General features: G+C 42.2%; 1 protein-coding gene across 12 annotated transcripts in view; it reads right to left on the bottom strand.

Annotated features, from left to right (window-relative positions):
• Positions 1 to 675: 675 nt before the first annotated feature.
• The window catches only part of ap1s2 (adaptor related protein complex 1 subunit sigma 2), a 42,241-nt gene continuing 30,015 nt past the window's right edge, over positions 676 to 12,901 (bottom strand). For 5 of the 12 annotated variants that reach the window (XR_001169883.3, XR_004221069.1, XR_001169881.3 and 2 more), the window contains one exon: positions 1,078 to 1,225. Coding sequence is in view for 4 of the 12 variants with exons in the window: in XM_012957158.3 (XP_012812612.1) it covers positions 1,178 to 1,225; positions 4,121 to 4,129 (57 nt within the window). In the remaining 8 variants the exon portion in view is untranslated. 12 annotated transcript variants of the gene reach the window in all.

Below are 12,901 nucleotides of genomic sequence, written 5' to 3' on the forward strand. Positions count from 1 at the left end.
AGGATTTAGTATTTAGCCACATCCAAAACTGATGGTGCATCCCTAAAGGATACATCTCCCAGCAAAGGCAGATCATCTGGAAAATGTCTGCACTGCATCGCCACAAACACCTATTTACCCCAAAAATATTACAAATACCCCTCTGACCAAAAGTTGGACCAATGCTGATGATCGCTTTTTAAGGTGGCCATACACGCAGCGGTTTTCGATCTTTTGTGCAACATCGTTCCCACTCTCCACAGACGATCAGGGCTGAATTGTCAGATATGGAGGTAGAAACAATAGGAATTCTACCTCCTTCTGCCGATTCAGCCCTGACGGCAGATTTTGCTCAGGTGCTTTAACCTGGCCGATCGACGAGTCGACTGATATCCACAGCTTTTTGCAACATCAGTCGCCTTGTCAAGCAGCCACACAAGCACTGAATATTGTAGGAAACAAGGTTTTGTATGATATCATTGGTGCGTGTATGGCCGGCTTAAGTCAAAATCTAGACTAGCTAAAAGGTGAAGACAATGAAAGAGTGGAGATGTTCAAAGAGGTTCACATGTGAAATCAGCAGAGGAAGAGTGGAGTATTTATGTTCCTAGCAGAAGAGGGGGCTCCCAAACATGTCCTCCTACCTTCTAAGGAGATTCACATTCATACTTTGGTTCACTGGGAGGAAAATACTAAAACTGGGAAACAATATTTTAATATTTTAAAGAAATTTCAATACAAAAAAGAAAATCCTTAACAGCCAACGACTACTCTTTGGTTGCCAAAACAACAGTTAATTTGTATGTGCCCGAGGGATCTGCAGCACCTCACAAATCCATCTCCATACAAGATGGGGTTCAAATGACAGCTTCCTGTCTTGTGGGCCAATAAGAACTTCAGCTCTGGTGCACTGGCAGTATCAGAACTAGGGGGCGCTGTGCCATCAGATTCCACATTATCAATCTGAAACCAAATGAGAACATGTTCTTGGAACACACCGTGGATTTGCTGAAATGTTCATTTCCCTTTTTGTTAACATTGTTCTGGAGTGATTTTCCCCTCTGAGAACCCAAATAAAGCAGCTTAGCAGTACAGTAATACTGACAGACAGCATTTTACACTAGTAGTTTAACACTGAGATGAAGGCAGTGAGAACATTGATGTCGAACAAAGAGACAGTGGTAAGGCGAGAGGAGGTTTATGTCAGTCCGATTTCTTCCAGCACGCTGCGTGGCGTCTCTGCTTCCTGCAGGGGGAAGGAACATAGTCAGTTTGGGCAATGAAGGAACGGAACATGTACCTATGGCACTCAGGAATACAACAATACACATGCTGGATTTATTTCTAGGGTTCTGTTCCTTTAAATAGGTGTTAATTTATGTGGGTACAGCTTCAAGAAAAAGGCGGCTAGTGACATCAGGGAGTGGGACTATGATGCGGCAGCCTGTGATTGGCTTACTGCAGCATCAATCAATGCAAAGTCCTGACTAAAGAAGTTATCTGGACCTACAGCAAAATCATGTAAGGGCCCTCTGAGCTTTGGGAAAATTCCCAGATTTTATTATGTATATATATATATATATATATGTTTTTTTTGTTTTTTTTTTAATCTACTTATCAAGCAGTGGCCCACTGGTCCCCAGGCAACTGTGGTTCCTCTACACTTACAGCTCTGCTTTTCTGTGACTCCTTAACAGAATAATATTCAACCTGTGCTCTAACAGTGCAATAAGGGAATATCATGTGAAAACATTTGCTTAGTACTGGTCACCAAAGACCCTCTTGGTTGATCTAATGTGACTTTTCTGGACCTCGCTTGCATATAATAATAAGGGCTATATAAAGATACACACGTGTTAATGAGTCCTATGGCACAGAGGTTAGTGCTGCTCTGCATGTTCCCCCCATGCTTGGGTGGGTTTCCTCCAGGCAGGTTCATTGGCTCCTGATTAAATTGACCCTATTGTGTGTGACTGTGATAGGTTCCTTAGACTGTAAGCTCCACTGGGGCAGGGACTGATGTATAATCACCGTCAATCACTCTGGAATATGCCGGCACAATATAACATAATAGACAATAATAATAACTGCCATCACCAAGTGCCACTTAGGTTATAGTTTCCAGATCAGTCATGGCTCTAGTGCATTATAACAATAGAATTGTGCAGAATATAATCCCAATAATAATTTGCATTCAGTGCTAAAAGACACATTCTATCCAGCGATGCTCTCGCCGTTACAGTGCCTTCTGCGCAACATTTTGCCACTTCCGTGTGATGATGATAGAATTCCCCGACATCACCGGGCAGATAACAATATCTTCAGTCTGTTTATGAATGCGCCTTTGAATGTTAATAATGCAAAACAAAAGCTTTACTCTCAGCTTTCTGTGCCAGTTCCTCCCACAGTCGCTACATGGCGGGGAAACTAGAAACGTCTTTCTCCCTTTGCAGCAAGTGACAGCCTTCCCGAGCCCATCAAACCCTCCCAGAGCCCCCCTGATGGATACAAATCTCTGCCAGTGTTCAGGGGCATCTTTATTTTATTAACAGCAGAAAGGAAACATCAAACAGACCTGAGAATAAAATGCTTCCAAAGGAAACCTGAGTCATATTGTTTCAATCAGAATCACTGGTATCTGCAGTAATGATAATTCTCACTAACTGTCAGTTATCTGTAATCAGTGGGAATGAACAGCATCAGATGTCAGATTAACCAGTTAAACTGGCTGCCAAAAAGCACAATATTTGCCTTTGGTTCAAACACAATCTACAGAGCTGGCGTTTAGTTACTGAATGTCAGTTCCATAGGTTTCATTATGTATCAGCTAAGCTGGCAGCAACATCAAAATGTGCATATCACATATTTCTTGGCAGCAACAGCCCTATATTATGTAGGAAAGCCTTTCACACTATATGGAGAGCCATAAATGACATTTATTTATTTTACTCTGCACTATGTTAAAACTATTGTATTGTACATAAATAAACTTTACAGTAAGTAAGCCCTACTCGAACTCGCAATTTGTGGATTGTACCAACTGCCAGAGGGGCTGCTGTAAGATGCCATAGACACTCACTATTTATTGGGCTGGTGGAGGGAAATTTGGGTCTTTGTGTAGTTAAAATGCCAGGGCCTGTTTAGAATCCCAGTCCAGGCCTGATAGGAGCATGTGAAGCAATGCACACATTACATTATATTTAAATGTATACAAAGCAATTTCCGTTAGTTCCTTTGAGCAGATCCTTATCAGAGGGCTTCTGAGTAGACAGATAATTCATTTTATCAGCTTCTCCTCTGCTCGGCAGAACCAGGAAGTAACAGGAATCGGTCTAATTTTATTGTTGAGTGCCAGAAAAACAAAAACCATACATCTTTTTGGATTAAAATGGGTAAAAAATTATCTTCAGCAAAGGGACAGGAAGGGACGCAAGACTTTTTATACTGTGCCCACTTTTTGGCCACTCCCCTATTGCCGTACCTCCACTCAACATCACAGCCACATCTCAATATATTTCCATAGAAAAGCGCCAACATAATTATCTACATATTCCTTCCCCAACAGAAAAGCTGACGTGGGAAGTCTGGAGGATGAAGGAGGAAAGAAGGGACCAGGTGATCACTCCTTCCCCTGTCCTGGATTAGCAATGATTGGCTGGGGCAGATCTTTTGCCACAGGAGCAGCTTTTAGAGGCAAGAACTCTTGCCGGGGTCCATTTTCCAAAAGGGGACTGATGGTAACCTTACTACACGTGTGTGTATTTAATGTGTGTATTTAATGATGCCTACAAATGCCAAATCCCATCAGAAGGGCAAATAATGCAGCATAGCAGGATTTTCAAACCAGTCTGAGGGGCCAGGCTAGGCCGACTGTTTTATTGGCTTCTGCATGCCCCCCTTTACTGAGCTGTTGCTGTATATTACTGTAATTTGCCCCAGTGGCTATACATTGTAAATAATACAGTGAAACCTCAATTTTATGTTTTCCCACATTTTACAACTTTTTTGCATTACAAAATAATGCATTTCCCCGATTTTATATTTTATTCTCGTCTCCTGAAAAACAAAATATGGTGGTTCTACTGTATTTCATCTCTAATAAGATAAACACCACAAATCCCTTTAAAACACACACACTTACTTTAGCATCCTTAGAGGGGACAGACATAGGAGAAGAGAAAGAGAAAAAGAACATGTTAAAACAGCAATTCTGAAGGAAAAAGCACATTCGTACATGAAACAATTGCCTTTTACTCTGAGAAACCAATGTTATGGGAAGAACAAACACTTTTGCTGAGTTGCCATATTGTGTGCGGCCAGGCTGCTGGGATTCTCCTTCATTTATACAGCGCTGACTTATTTGTGCCCTGTTTGTACCAGCGGAGGAACTCTATGGAACAGCCTATAGGAACCTTCTATAAGAAAAGATATTAGCAAAATAAAAAGGCGCTGAAGTCCGTTTTGGGTTCTCTTGATTCTTTTGTATTTAAGTACATCATTATGCATTGTTTGTAAGTATAATTAGTAAAAGAAAGGTAAGTGCTAATGAATGAGCTCCTGCATGTAGTTTAGGTGTGTGTGAGAGTTGGAGCAGATGGCTGAGCACATTAGAGAGGTATGCTGAGCCTCGCTATACACCATCGCTCTATTTTATATGTCACGTGGCAGCAAGTCACATTAAAAAGCTAAATTTAGCAGCAGGCACTCAAGCACAAAAAGCTTTCTGAGCCCCACGCAGAGACAAATCTTTGATCCTTAGAAGAATGTTTATCCGACCATCCAGCGCAACAATAAAAGCTTTTCATTAGTCCCTTTCCCAGCACAACAGGTGAGGGAAACCGTTTGCTTTCTGGCGCAGGCTGGAGGAATAATGCTGAAGTTTCATGGCCAGAAAAAAAGGCAAATAAACATTGTGAGATTGACCATAACTGGACGGACTGTCCTTCGGAGAATGGCCGCACCCTACAGGAACTCATGGACTTCTACTAACATCTAATGCAAATCCCAAATGGGTTATCCCCCACAATACAATTCAGCCAATACAGTCACACAGCACACAGTCACACAGCAACATTGGCCAGATTGGGCACTTACACCAGCTACTGTACCTATCTATACACTTGTATAAAAAAGACGGCATACTGTAGCTTGGCCAAAGTCTGCAGTGTGAGCAGGTCCAAAGCCTGGGTTTGCATAGCAGAATGTCAGCAATGGAGAAGCAGTCATGGCTTATGGCAGGGATCCCCAACCTTTCTTACTCGTGAGCCACAGTCAAATGTAAAAAGACTTGGAGAGCAACACAAGCACCATAAAAGTTCATGGAGGAGCCAAATAAGGGCTGTGATTGGCTATTAGGGAGCCTCTATGCACACTATCTGCTTACATGGGCTTTATTTGGTAGTAAATCTTGTTTTAATTAAACAAAACTTGCCCCCAAGTCAGGAATTCAAAAATAACTTTTGGGGGCACCGAGAGCAACATCCAAGGGGTTGGTGAGCAACATGTTGCCCCAGAGCCACTGGTTGGGGATCATCGGTTTATGGCCACACTTACACAAATGACTTTTAGCTCTGCCAGTTACTCTGCAACACATATCCCATGCACAGGACATATGTGCAAAGAACTGCCCTCTAACTGCAACTTTACATAGGAGTTTTCAGGGCCAGAGGTAGGCAGAAGCTGGAAGGGGTGCCAGGCACGGTTCTGATCGGCCTGGCTGCCCCTATTTGGTAGCTCCTGGAGAGGATTTTTGCACCATTAGCTTGCCCGTGCCATCTTCAGGTAATACAAGCACATTGATGATCTTGGCCTTACCCAACTGCCAATTATCTAATCCAAGTAAGTCACAATAATCCACTTTATGCACCATTTTATTATTTACAAGACTTAAGGTGGCCATACACGTAACAATAACAAGCTTTTGTGCGACCAGTGGTCCTACAAAGGATCGTTCCCACCCTCCACTGACGTTCAGGGCTGAATGGTCATATATGGAGGTAGAAACAATAGAAATTCTACCTCCACCTGCCAATTCAGCCCTACATGCCCTACAGCCGCCATACATGGACCGAATATCGTACAAACAAGGTTTCATATGATAATATCGGTGCCTGTATGGCCAGCTTTACCCACTGTTTAATCTTTATAACAAATAGTAGGTCAAAACAAACTGCTCCCATTATTTGGCCCTCAGGCCCACAAGACCCAGAGGGTCAAAGAAACAAAGTTTTCTACGATAATATCGGTGCGTTTATGGCCAGCTTTACCACTGTTTAATCCGATATCAAAACAGATAGTAGGTCAAAACAAATTGCTCCCATCATTTGGCCCTCAAGCCCACCAGACCCAGAGGCCCAAAGAAACAAAGAGAGGATTGGAGGGCCCCACTTGCTCTCCAATCCTCAATATGAGGTGCATGCTTGCAAATGTGACAGCTACTAAATAGAAATGCAAAAGTTAATCCTAAACTGCAAAAGACGCCTTACGGTCTGTATTTCTCGCTGCGGTTCCATTAGGCAGCCTTTGTAGAGTCAGCAAGAAGCACTACTAGTGCATGTAATGGCTTAAAGCACATTTCATAATGGGTAAACAAAGTAGCTGTAATTTCTCAATGGACGACTGCAGAGAGCAGTGCATTCTGGTGATAAATGCTCTTAAACTCCATCGCTTTTATGGGAATGAGCTGTCAAACGGAGGAAGTGGATGATTACAATCCATTCTCACTCAATTTTAAAACAATATGCAGGAAGTTTCAAGCTCATCATGATTTTACAGATGGCTGGGGCCAGGCAGGCCAGTTTCTCTGGGCATTTAATCCAATGGCAAAGTACAAAATAAGATAAATAACAACTTGCTTGGCATGGCAATAGTTTGTGAACCGATACACAAAACTGCAATGTTCTGCTCCTCCTTTAGTCTTCTGTGCATTCCCAGAGGCTGCAAAGCTGCCCAGCTATAATTTATTTGTTCCAAGGAAAATAAATGGGCTTTCATAGTGCCGCAAGGGTACAGTTCACTTTATAGAGAAACAAATCACCCATACATTAAATGCCATTAACTATAATAAATGCTGAAAACATACACAGGCCTGGAAAGAGTTTTCTGTCCCCAAACACTTACTAGCTATAAAATTATAATGCTCCCCTATTCGCTTTCAGTGAGCTTCCTACAATGACACAGTTTCAATGGAAACTCTGCTTTTCAGATACAAAGTGCACAATATAGACAAGGGTTTTTATTTCAGATATGCATAATTTGCATAGTGATTTGCATTTATGGTTATTAGTTAAAAGAAAAAATGTACCCAGGGGGTGAGGCGTGACTTGCGTGCCAGATAGACGCTAGCTAAGAGTGCCACTATAAACCCAGGGCTGTAATTATAAGCTATCTCTAGCGCCATTACAGTGGTACCATTGTATACATGTCAGATTTATTTCAAGCTCTGAAGCTGGACCATACATTGAAAGATCTTGTTGGACAGGCCTGTCTAAAGCTGGCCATACACACACCGATAATATTGTATGAAACCTCGTTTCGTACGATATTCGGTGCATGTATGGTATGTCGGCGAGTCGACCGATATCGCAGGAAGCTGCTGATATCGGACGACTCGCTGATCGGACCAGTTTGAAAATTTTGATCGGGCGCCATAGAAGGCGCCTGACCAAAATCTCCCTTCAGCGCTGAATCGGCAGAAGGAGGTAGAAATCCTATTGTTTCTACCTCCTTACCTGCCGATTCAGCCCTGAATGGTGTGTGGCGGATCTGATGATGTTTAGTGCGACCGATGGTCGCACGAAACATCATCAGATTGCCACGTGTATGGCCAGCTTAAGGGCCACACACATGGGCTGATAATCTGCCAACTCGGCCCGTCACCAGCTTTGTGCATGTATAGCCACTTTTAGCGAATTAAACTTTGTCTTATGATGGCACCAAGCACTGCAAAGCACAAACCCAAACTATGCTAAAGCAATAAAAGGCCTACAGTACCAATTAGGATAGGAAGCTGACTTATATCTAACTGATTAGGTGCAGGACATGTAAACCCTACATTTTCCTACCATGCATATAAGTTGGGCAGATATCCCCCACCCAAACCATATCATTTGTACTCTGTTGGCCAGCACCATCACATTTTCTAAAACAAAAAAGAAGCTTTCAACCGGCAGCCATATTCCCTCTGGCATCATCAGTTACATTTACTGCAAACAACACATGTGCTCTTTAAAGTCCATGCAATGAGGAATGCAGGCTTACACAGGCAGGACTTACTTTGAGAAAGAGTCCTCCTTGACTGAACACCATAATAGCTAAGCTGAGCTCAGGACAGGAGGCTAGGAGAAAAACATTTCTCATTTTCTCACACAGCTACAGCAGAGCTTCTATGGAAGCTCTAACAGCCATCTCTTCATTGGCTGCTAGACTGGGGTGTGTGTTTAATAAACTTGAGTTGAGAAGAACTGAGCATGTTTAGCAGCCAAAGCCAATTCCTAAGGGAGGGGGCCGAGTGTGTGATTAAGGGGATGCTGCAGCTTTACTATTAACCTTTGAACAACTGGAGTGGCAGGTATTTAGAGATTCCACTGATTACATTTTTGTGGGGGGGGGGGGGGTTTACATGACATTTAAAAGATAATCTATCCCTATTCTACTTGAAAGGCACAGGGTTTTTAGGCCAAAACCTAAAGGAGATGATCTTTCAGAGGTCTCCCATCTTTCTCCTATTGCACTCATAAAGAGAGCAGCAATAAAACCTCCTGACAGAAAGGCCAGTCCAACATTATATGCATTATTATTGTGGTTTTACTTTTTTAACTCACTGTGATGATCAACTGCACGCAGGTCCAGAATGGGTGCCTTGACCCAGCTCTCAGATCCAACTGGACAATGGCAGATAAGCAGCATTCAAGGGAAAAAGGGAGCATCAGTCACTACACAGAAGCCTAACACTTGTAAAAAGAAGTCTAGCCACATACTGTGGGGAAGGCCCTATGCACTATAAGATTCACTATTCCTTGGCCAATGACCATTTAGATCAGATACAAAATTTGTAGCCAACAAGCAGAATAATGTCATTGGCAGGCAGATCCATCTATAAAGGAATTATCCTGGGACACCATGCCATGGACAATATTAGCAAAACCAATCGCCAGTGATGAATAAGCTTTAACAGGCTTGTCTGGCAGTATTTCCAAGTTTAAGATGCTTTGGCCACCTGAGAATAAATATGGTATGTTTCCATCCTTTGCCCCATTACCCTGAACCGAGCTCCATAAAGATCAGTGGATAACACTGTTCCGAAGAAGCATCCCCATGATTCCCAACATAAACCAATACATTCAATTTGTGCAGCTTCTAGATGCAAGTGGAAACAACCCCATGCCAAACTAATGATAACAAACACGATTAGGTGGTCAGCAGAAAAAGAAACAAATCAGCGATACGCTATGGGAAGATATATTTATTCCCATTAATAAGCAATATGGCTGAAGGTGTAGTCTCAAAATGTAGCCAATTCCATTCATGAAATAATTTTTGCTTGGTCTATACCTACAAAGACTACAGGCAGTAGCTATCAGGGTCAAGAACTGCCAATGGTTATGTATTCAGGTGGTTCCCATTACATTTAATGGGTAGATGTGGGTTTGGTTGCTTTTATACAGGCTAGAATACACCAGGGAAGAAGCAGATGGGGCAGTTAAGGGTAGAATTAGTTGTTTCTGCAAAAGCATAAAACCCAGGCAGAGAATCCAGTGTGTGTGACATTAACCTTATGTTCTTGTTTTTTTCTTTCTTGTTATTGATGATTTCTTTTTTTTTTTCTTCTCTATGCACTGTAAAATATTCACCATAGCAACCAATCAGCATTTGGATTTGAATGGTCACATGCACTCCCTAAGTGCATACATTAATGTGATGGATTTCAATATGACCAGTAAAATAAAAAAAAAAATATACACCCTGAAGGAAAAAAGCAGAAAACATACCCCCCCCTTGTTTCCAGCTAACCTATGCTCCTCAACATGGTACAGCCTTCTAGGTTTATTTCCAAGCCACATGAATCATCCAATACTTCAGCTGTGCCAAGATCTATATTATAGTGGGAAGATGTACAGCACTGTCAGTGTCACCTAATGATACCTAGCCTGAGACATTAATCACATTGTCTTGTCACTTTAGTAAAATGCCCCTGGAGAAATATACAACACAGTACTTTACATATGCTTAGTACTAAGTACCTACACAGTCATATGAAAAAGTTCGGGAACCCCTCTTAATTCTCTGGAGTTTTGTTTATCATTAGCTTTGCTTTCAAAGTAGCAAGTTCCTTTTAACATGCCTTTTGGAAACAGTAGTATTTCAGCAGTGACATAAAGTTTATTGGATTAACAGAAAATATGGAATATGCATCATAACAAAATTAGACAGGTGCATAAATTTGGGCACCCCAACAGAGATATTACATCAATACTTAGTTGAGCCTCCTTTTGCAAATGTAACAGCCTCTAGACACCTCCTATAGCCTTTGATGAATTTGTTGATATTGGGCTGATTTCATCCGACCCTCCACTTTAAGAAGGGCCCCAGTCTCTGAACTAGCCACACAGCCCCAGAGCATGATGGAACCTCCACCAAATCTGACAGTAGGTAGCAGATGTTTTTCTTGGAATGCAGTGTTCTTCTACCACCATGCAAAGCGCTTTTTGTTATGACCAAATAACTCAATTTTTGTCTCATCAGTCCAAAGCACTTTGGTCCAAAATGACTGTGGCTTGTCTAAATGAGCTTTTGCATACAACAAGCGACTCTGTTTGTGGGTGAGTGCAGGAAGGGCTTCTTTCTCATTACCCTGCCATACAGATGTTCTTTGTGCCACTGCTGTATTTTTCTTGGCCTGCCAGACCTGGGTTTTACAGCAGCTGTACCTGTGGCCTTCCATTTCCTGATTACCTCAGAGAGAGCTTTTTGTAGCCTTCCCCTAATACTGAACAATCTTTGCTTTCAGATCTTTTGAGAGTTGCTTTGAGGATCCCAAGTGAAGCACAACTTGCCATTGACCACCTTAGGCTGATGCCAGACGAGGCGTAGGGCGGATTTTTTCAGAAAGCGGTAAAGCGCTTGCTGAAAATTCCGCCCTACGCCTCCTACATGTGCCTGCACCCGAGCGTATTCCATTCATTCCGGTGCAGGGACATGTAAGACGTAGGGCGGAATTTTCAGCAAGCGATTTTCCGCTTGCCGAAAAAATCCGCCCTACACCTCATCTGGCATCAGCCTTAAATGCCTTTCCTCATGATTGGACACACCTGCCTATGAAGTTCAAGGCTTAACGAGCTAATCCAACCAATTTGGCGTGGCCAGTAATCAGTATTGAGCAGTTACATGCATTCAAATTAGCAAATTGAAAGTGGAGTAAATTATTATGCAGGCTGAGAGGGGTTCCCAAACTGTTTCCTATGACTGGATATATATTTGCATTTATTGTTTAGAACCTAAGTACTTACAGTAGAAAAATGGGGGTGATCTCCCAAATGAGCATAGTTTGTTACAATCTTTGGCAGTGTGCAGACACTGTGTATCTTTCCCCTTTGTGTCCACTGTTTATTTTTTATTTCAAAAGTTAGTAATGGGTGCCTCCATAATATTTTTATTCAGGGGTGCACAGAGTGAAAAGAATCTACATGTGGATCAGGGAGGAAATGTCTTCTACAAGATACAGTATAAGTGTTACCCAACCACTTAGTAAGTTCTATGGGGCAGGGACCTCCTTCCTACTGTGTCTCATACCACATGGCACTTATTCCCTGTGTATTTATACTTATTTATTGCATTTACTATAACACTTATCCTCCCAGTGTGAAATCTTGAATATTGTAACGTACAGCGCTGCGTAGCTTTGTGGCGCTTTATAAATAAAGTTATATATACATACAAGTGTGGGAGTATAATTTGCACATGTGTAAATGGTTAATACTGCCCACATTGTGACTGGTTGGAGAAGAGGTTCTGGTTCTCTACCCATAGTCCCTGTATGCTGGGTCACAGTAGCAAAGGAAATGTTCTACTTCAACTCAAATGTAATTTCTGTCAGGGGTCTGTCTGCACTTTGCACCTTGTGCCATATACATGATCCATTGCAAGGTACAGCGCTGCTAAGCTCAAGGAGAGTTTCCTATGTGCCTCCCCTCACCCACCCCATATGAATACAGCTCTGCTGAATCTAGACAGCTATGTATTCATGGGGGGGTGCACACAAATGTATCTGCACTAGCCTCCTTTTATCATGGTGTCCCAGTTATCTCTTTAGGTGCTTCAGTGTAAATAGCTGCATTACAGAACAGAGAAAGATCCAATTAGAAAACCGTAAAAGTTCCTGGCTCGATATTATGGGATATCTTTTGATAGTGATAGTGCTGATAGAGGAAGAAATGGCATTCAACCCAGATTAGAGGGGTATTTCTCTGTTATTTCCATACCCTAGTTTTATTATTGACTTCAGAGCCTGCTACAGTGACAATGTAATTAATATGAAGGGACTTTAGATGTTGATTTTACTAGTGATGGATTACATAGCACCAAAGTTCCTATGAGGCCTGAAGATGTGGCTGTGCCCTGACATTCACTTCCCAGCAGGACATGGAAGGCAAAGCCCTGCTCTCACTAAGGGAAAGGTATACTGCAGGATCCTGTCAGGTCTACCCACAACATGGGGACTGGCTGGCATCCCGGCTAGGCCGCCAAGGTGTTTTCCCCTCTTTCCCTTGCCTGAACCAAGCACTGAAAATGACATACATGACACTTTTTCCCAGGTTAAATTATTGGCCAACACATCTGAAAAACTGCTGACTCCATCTATAACATCCTAATATTATGTAGTCCAGAAAATGCATCCTATATGTTATGGGAATATAACAGGAAG

The sequence above is a fragment of the Xenopus tropicalis genome, chromosome 2 (genome assembly GCF_000004195.4).
Source record: "Xenopus tropicalis strain Nigerian chromosome 2, UCB_Xtro_10.0, whole genome shotgun sequence".
Lineage (NCBI taxonomy): Eukaryota > Metazoa > Chordata > Amphibia > Anura > Pipidae > Xenopus > Xenopus tropicalis.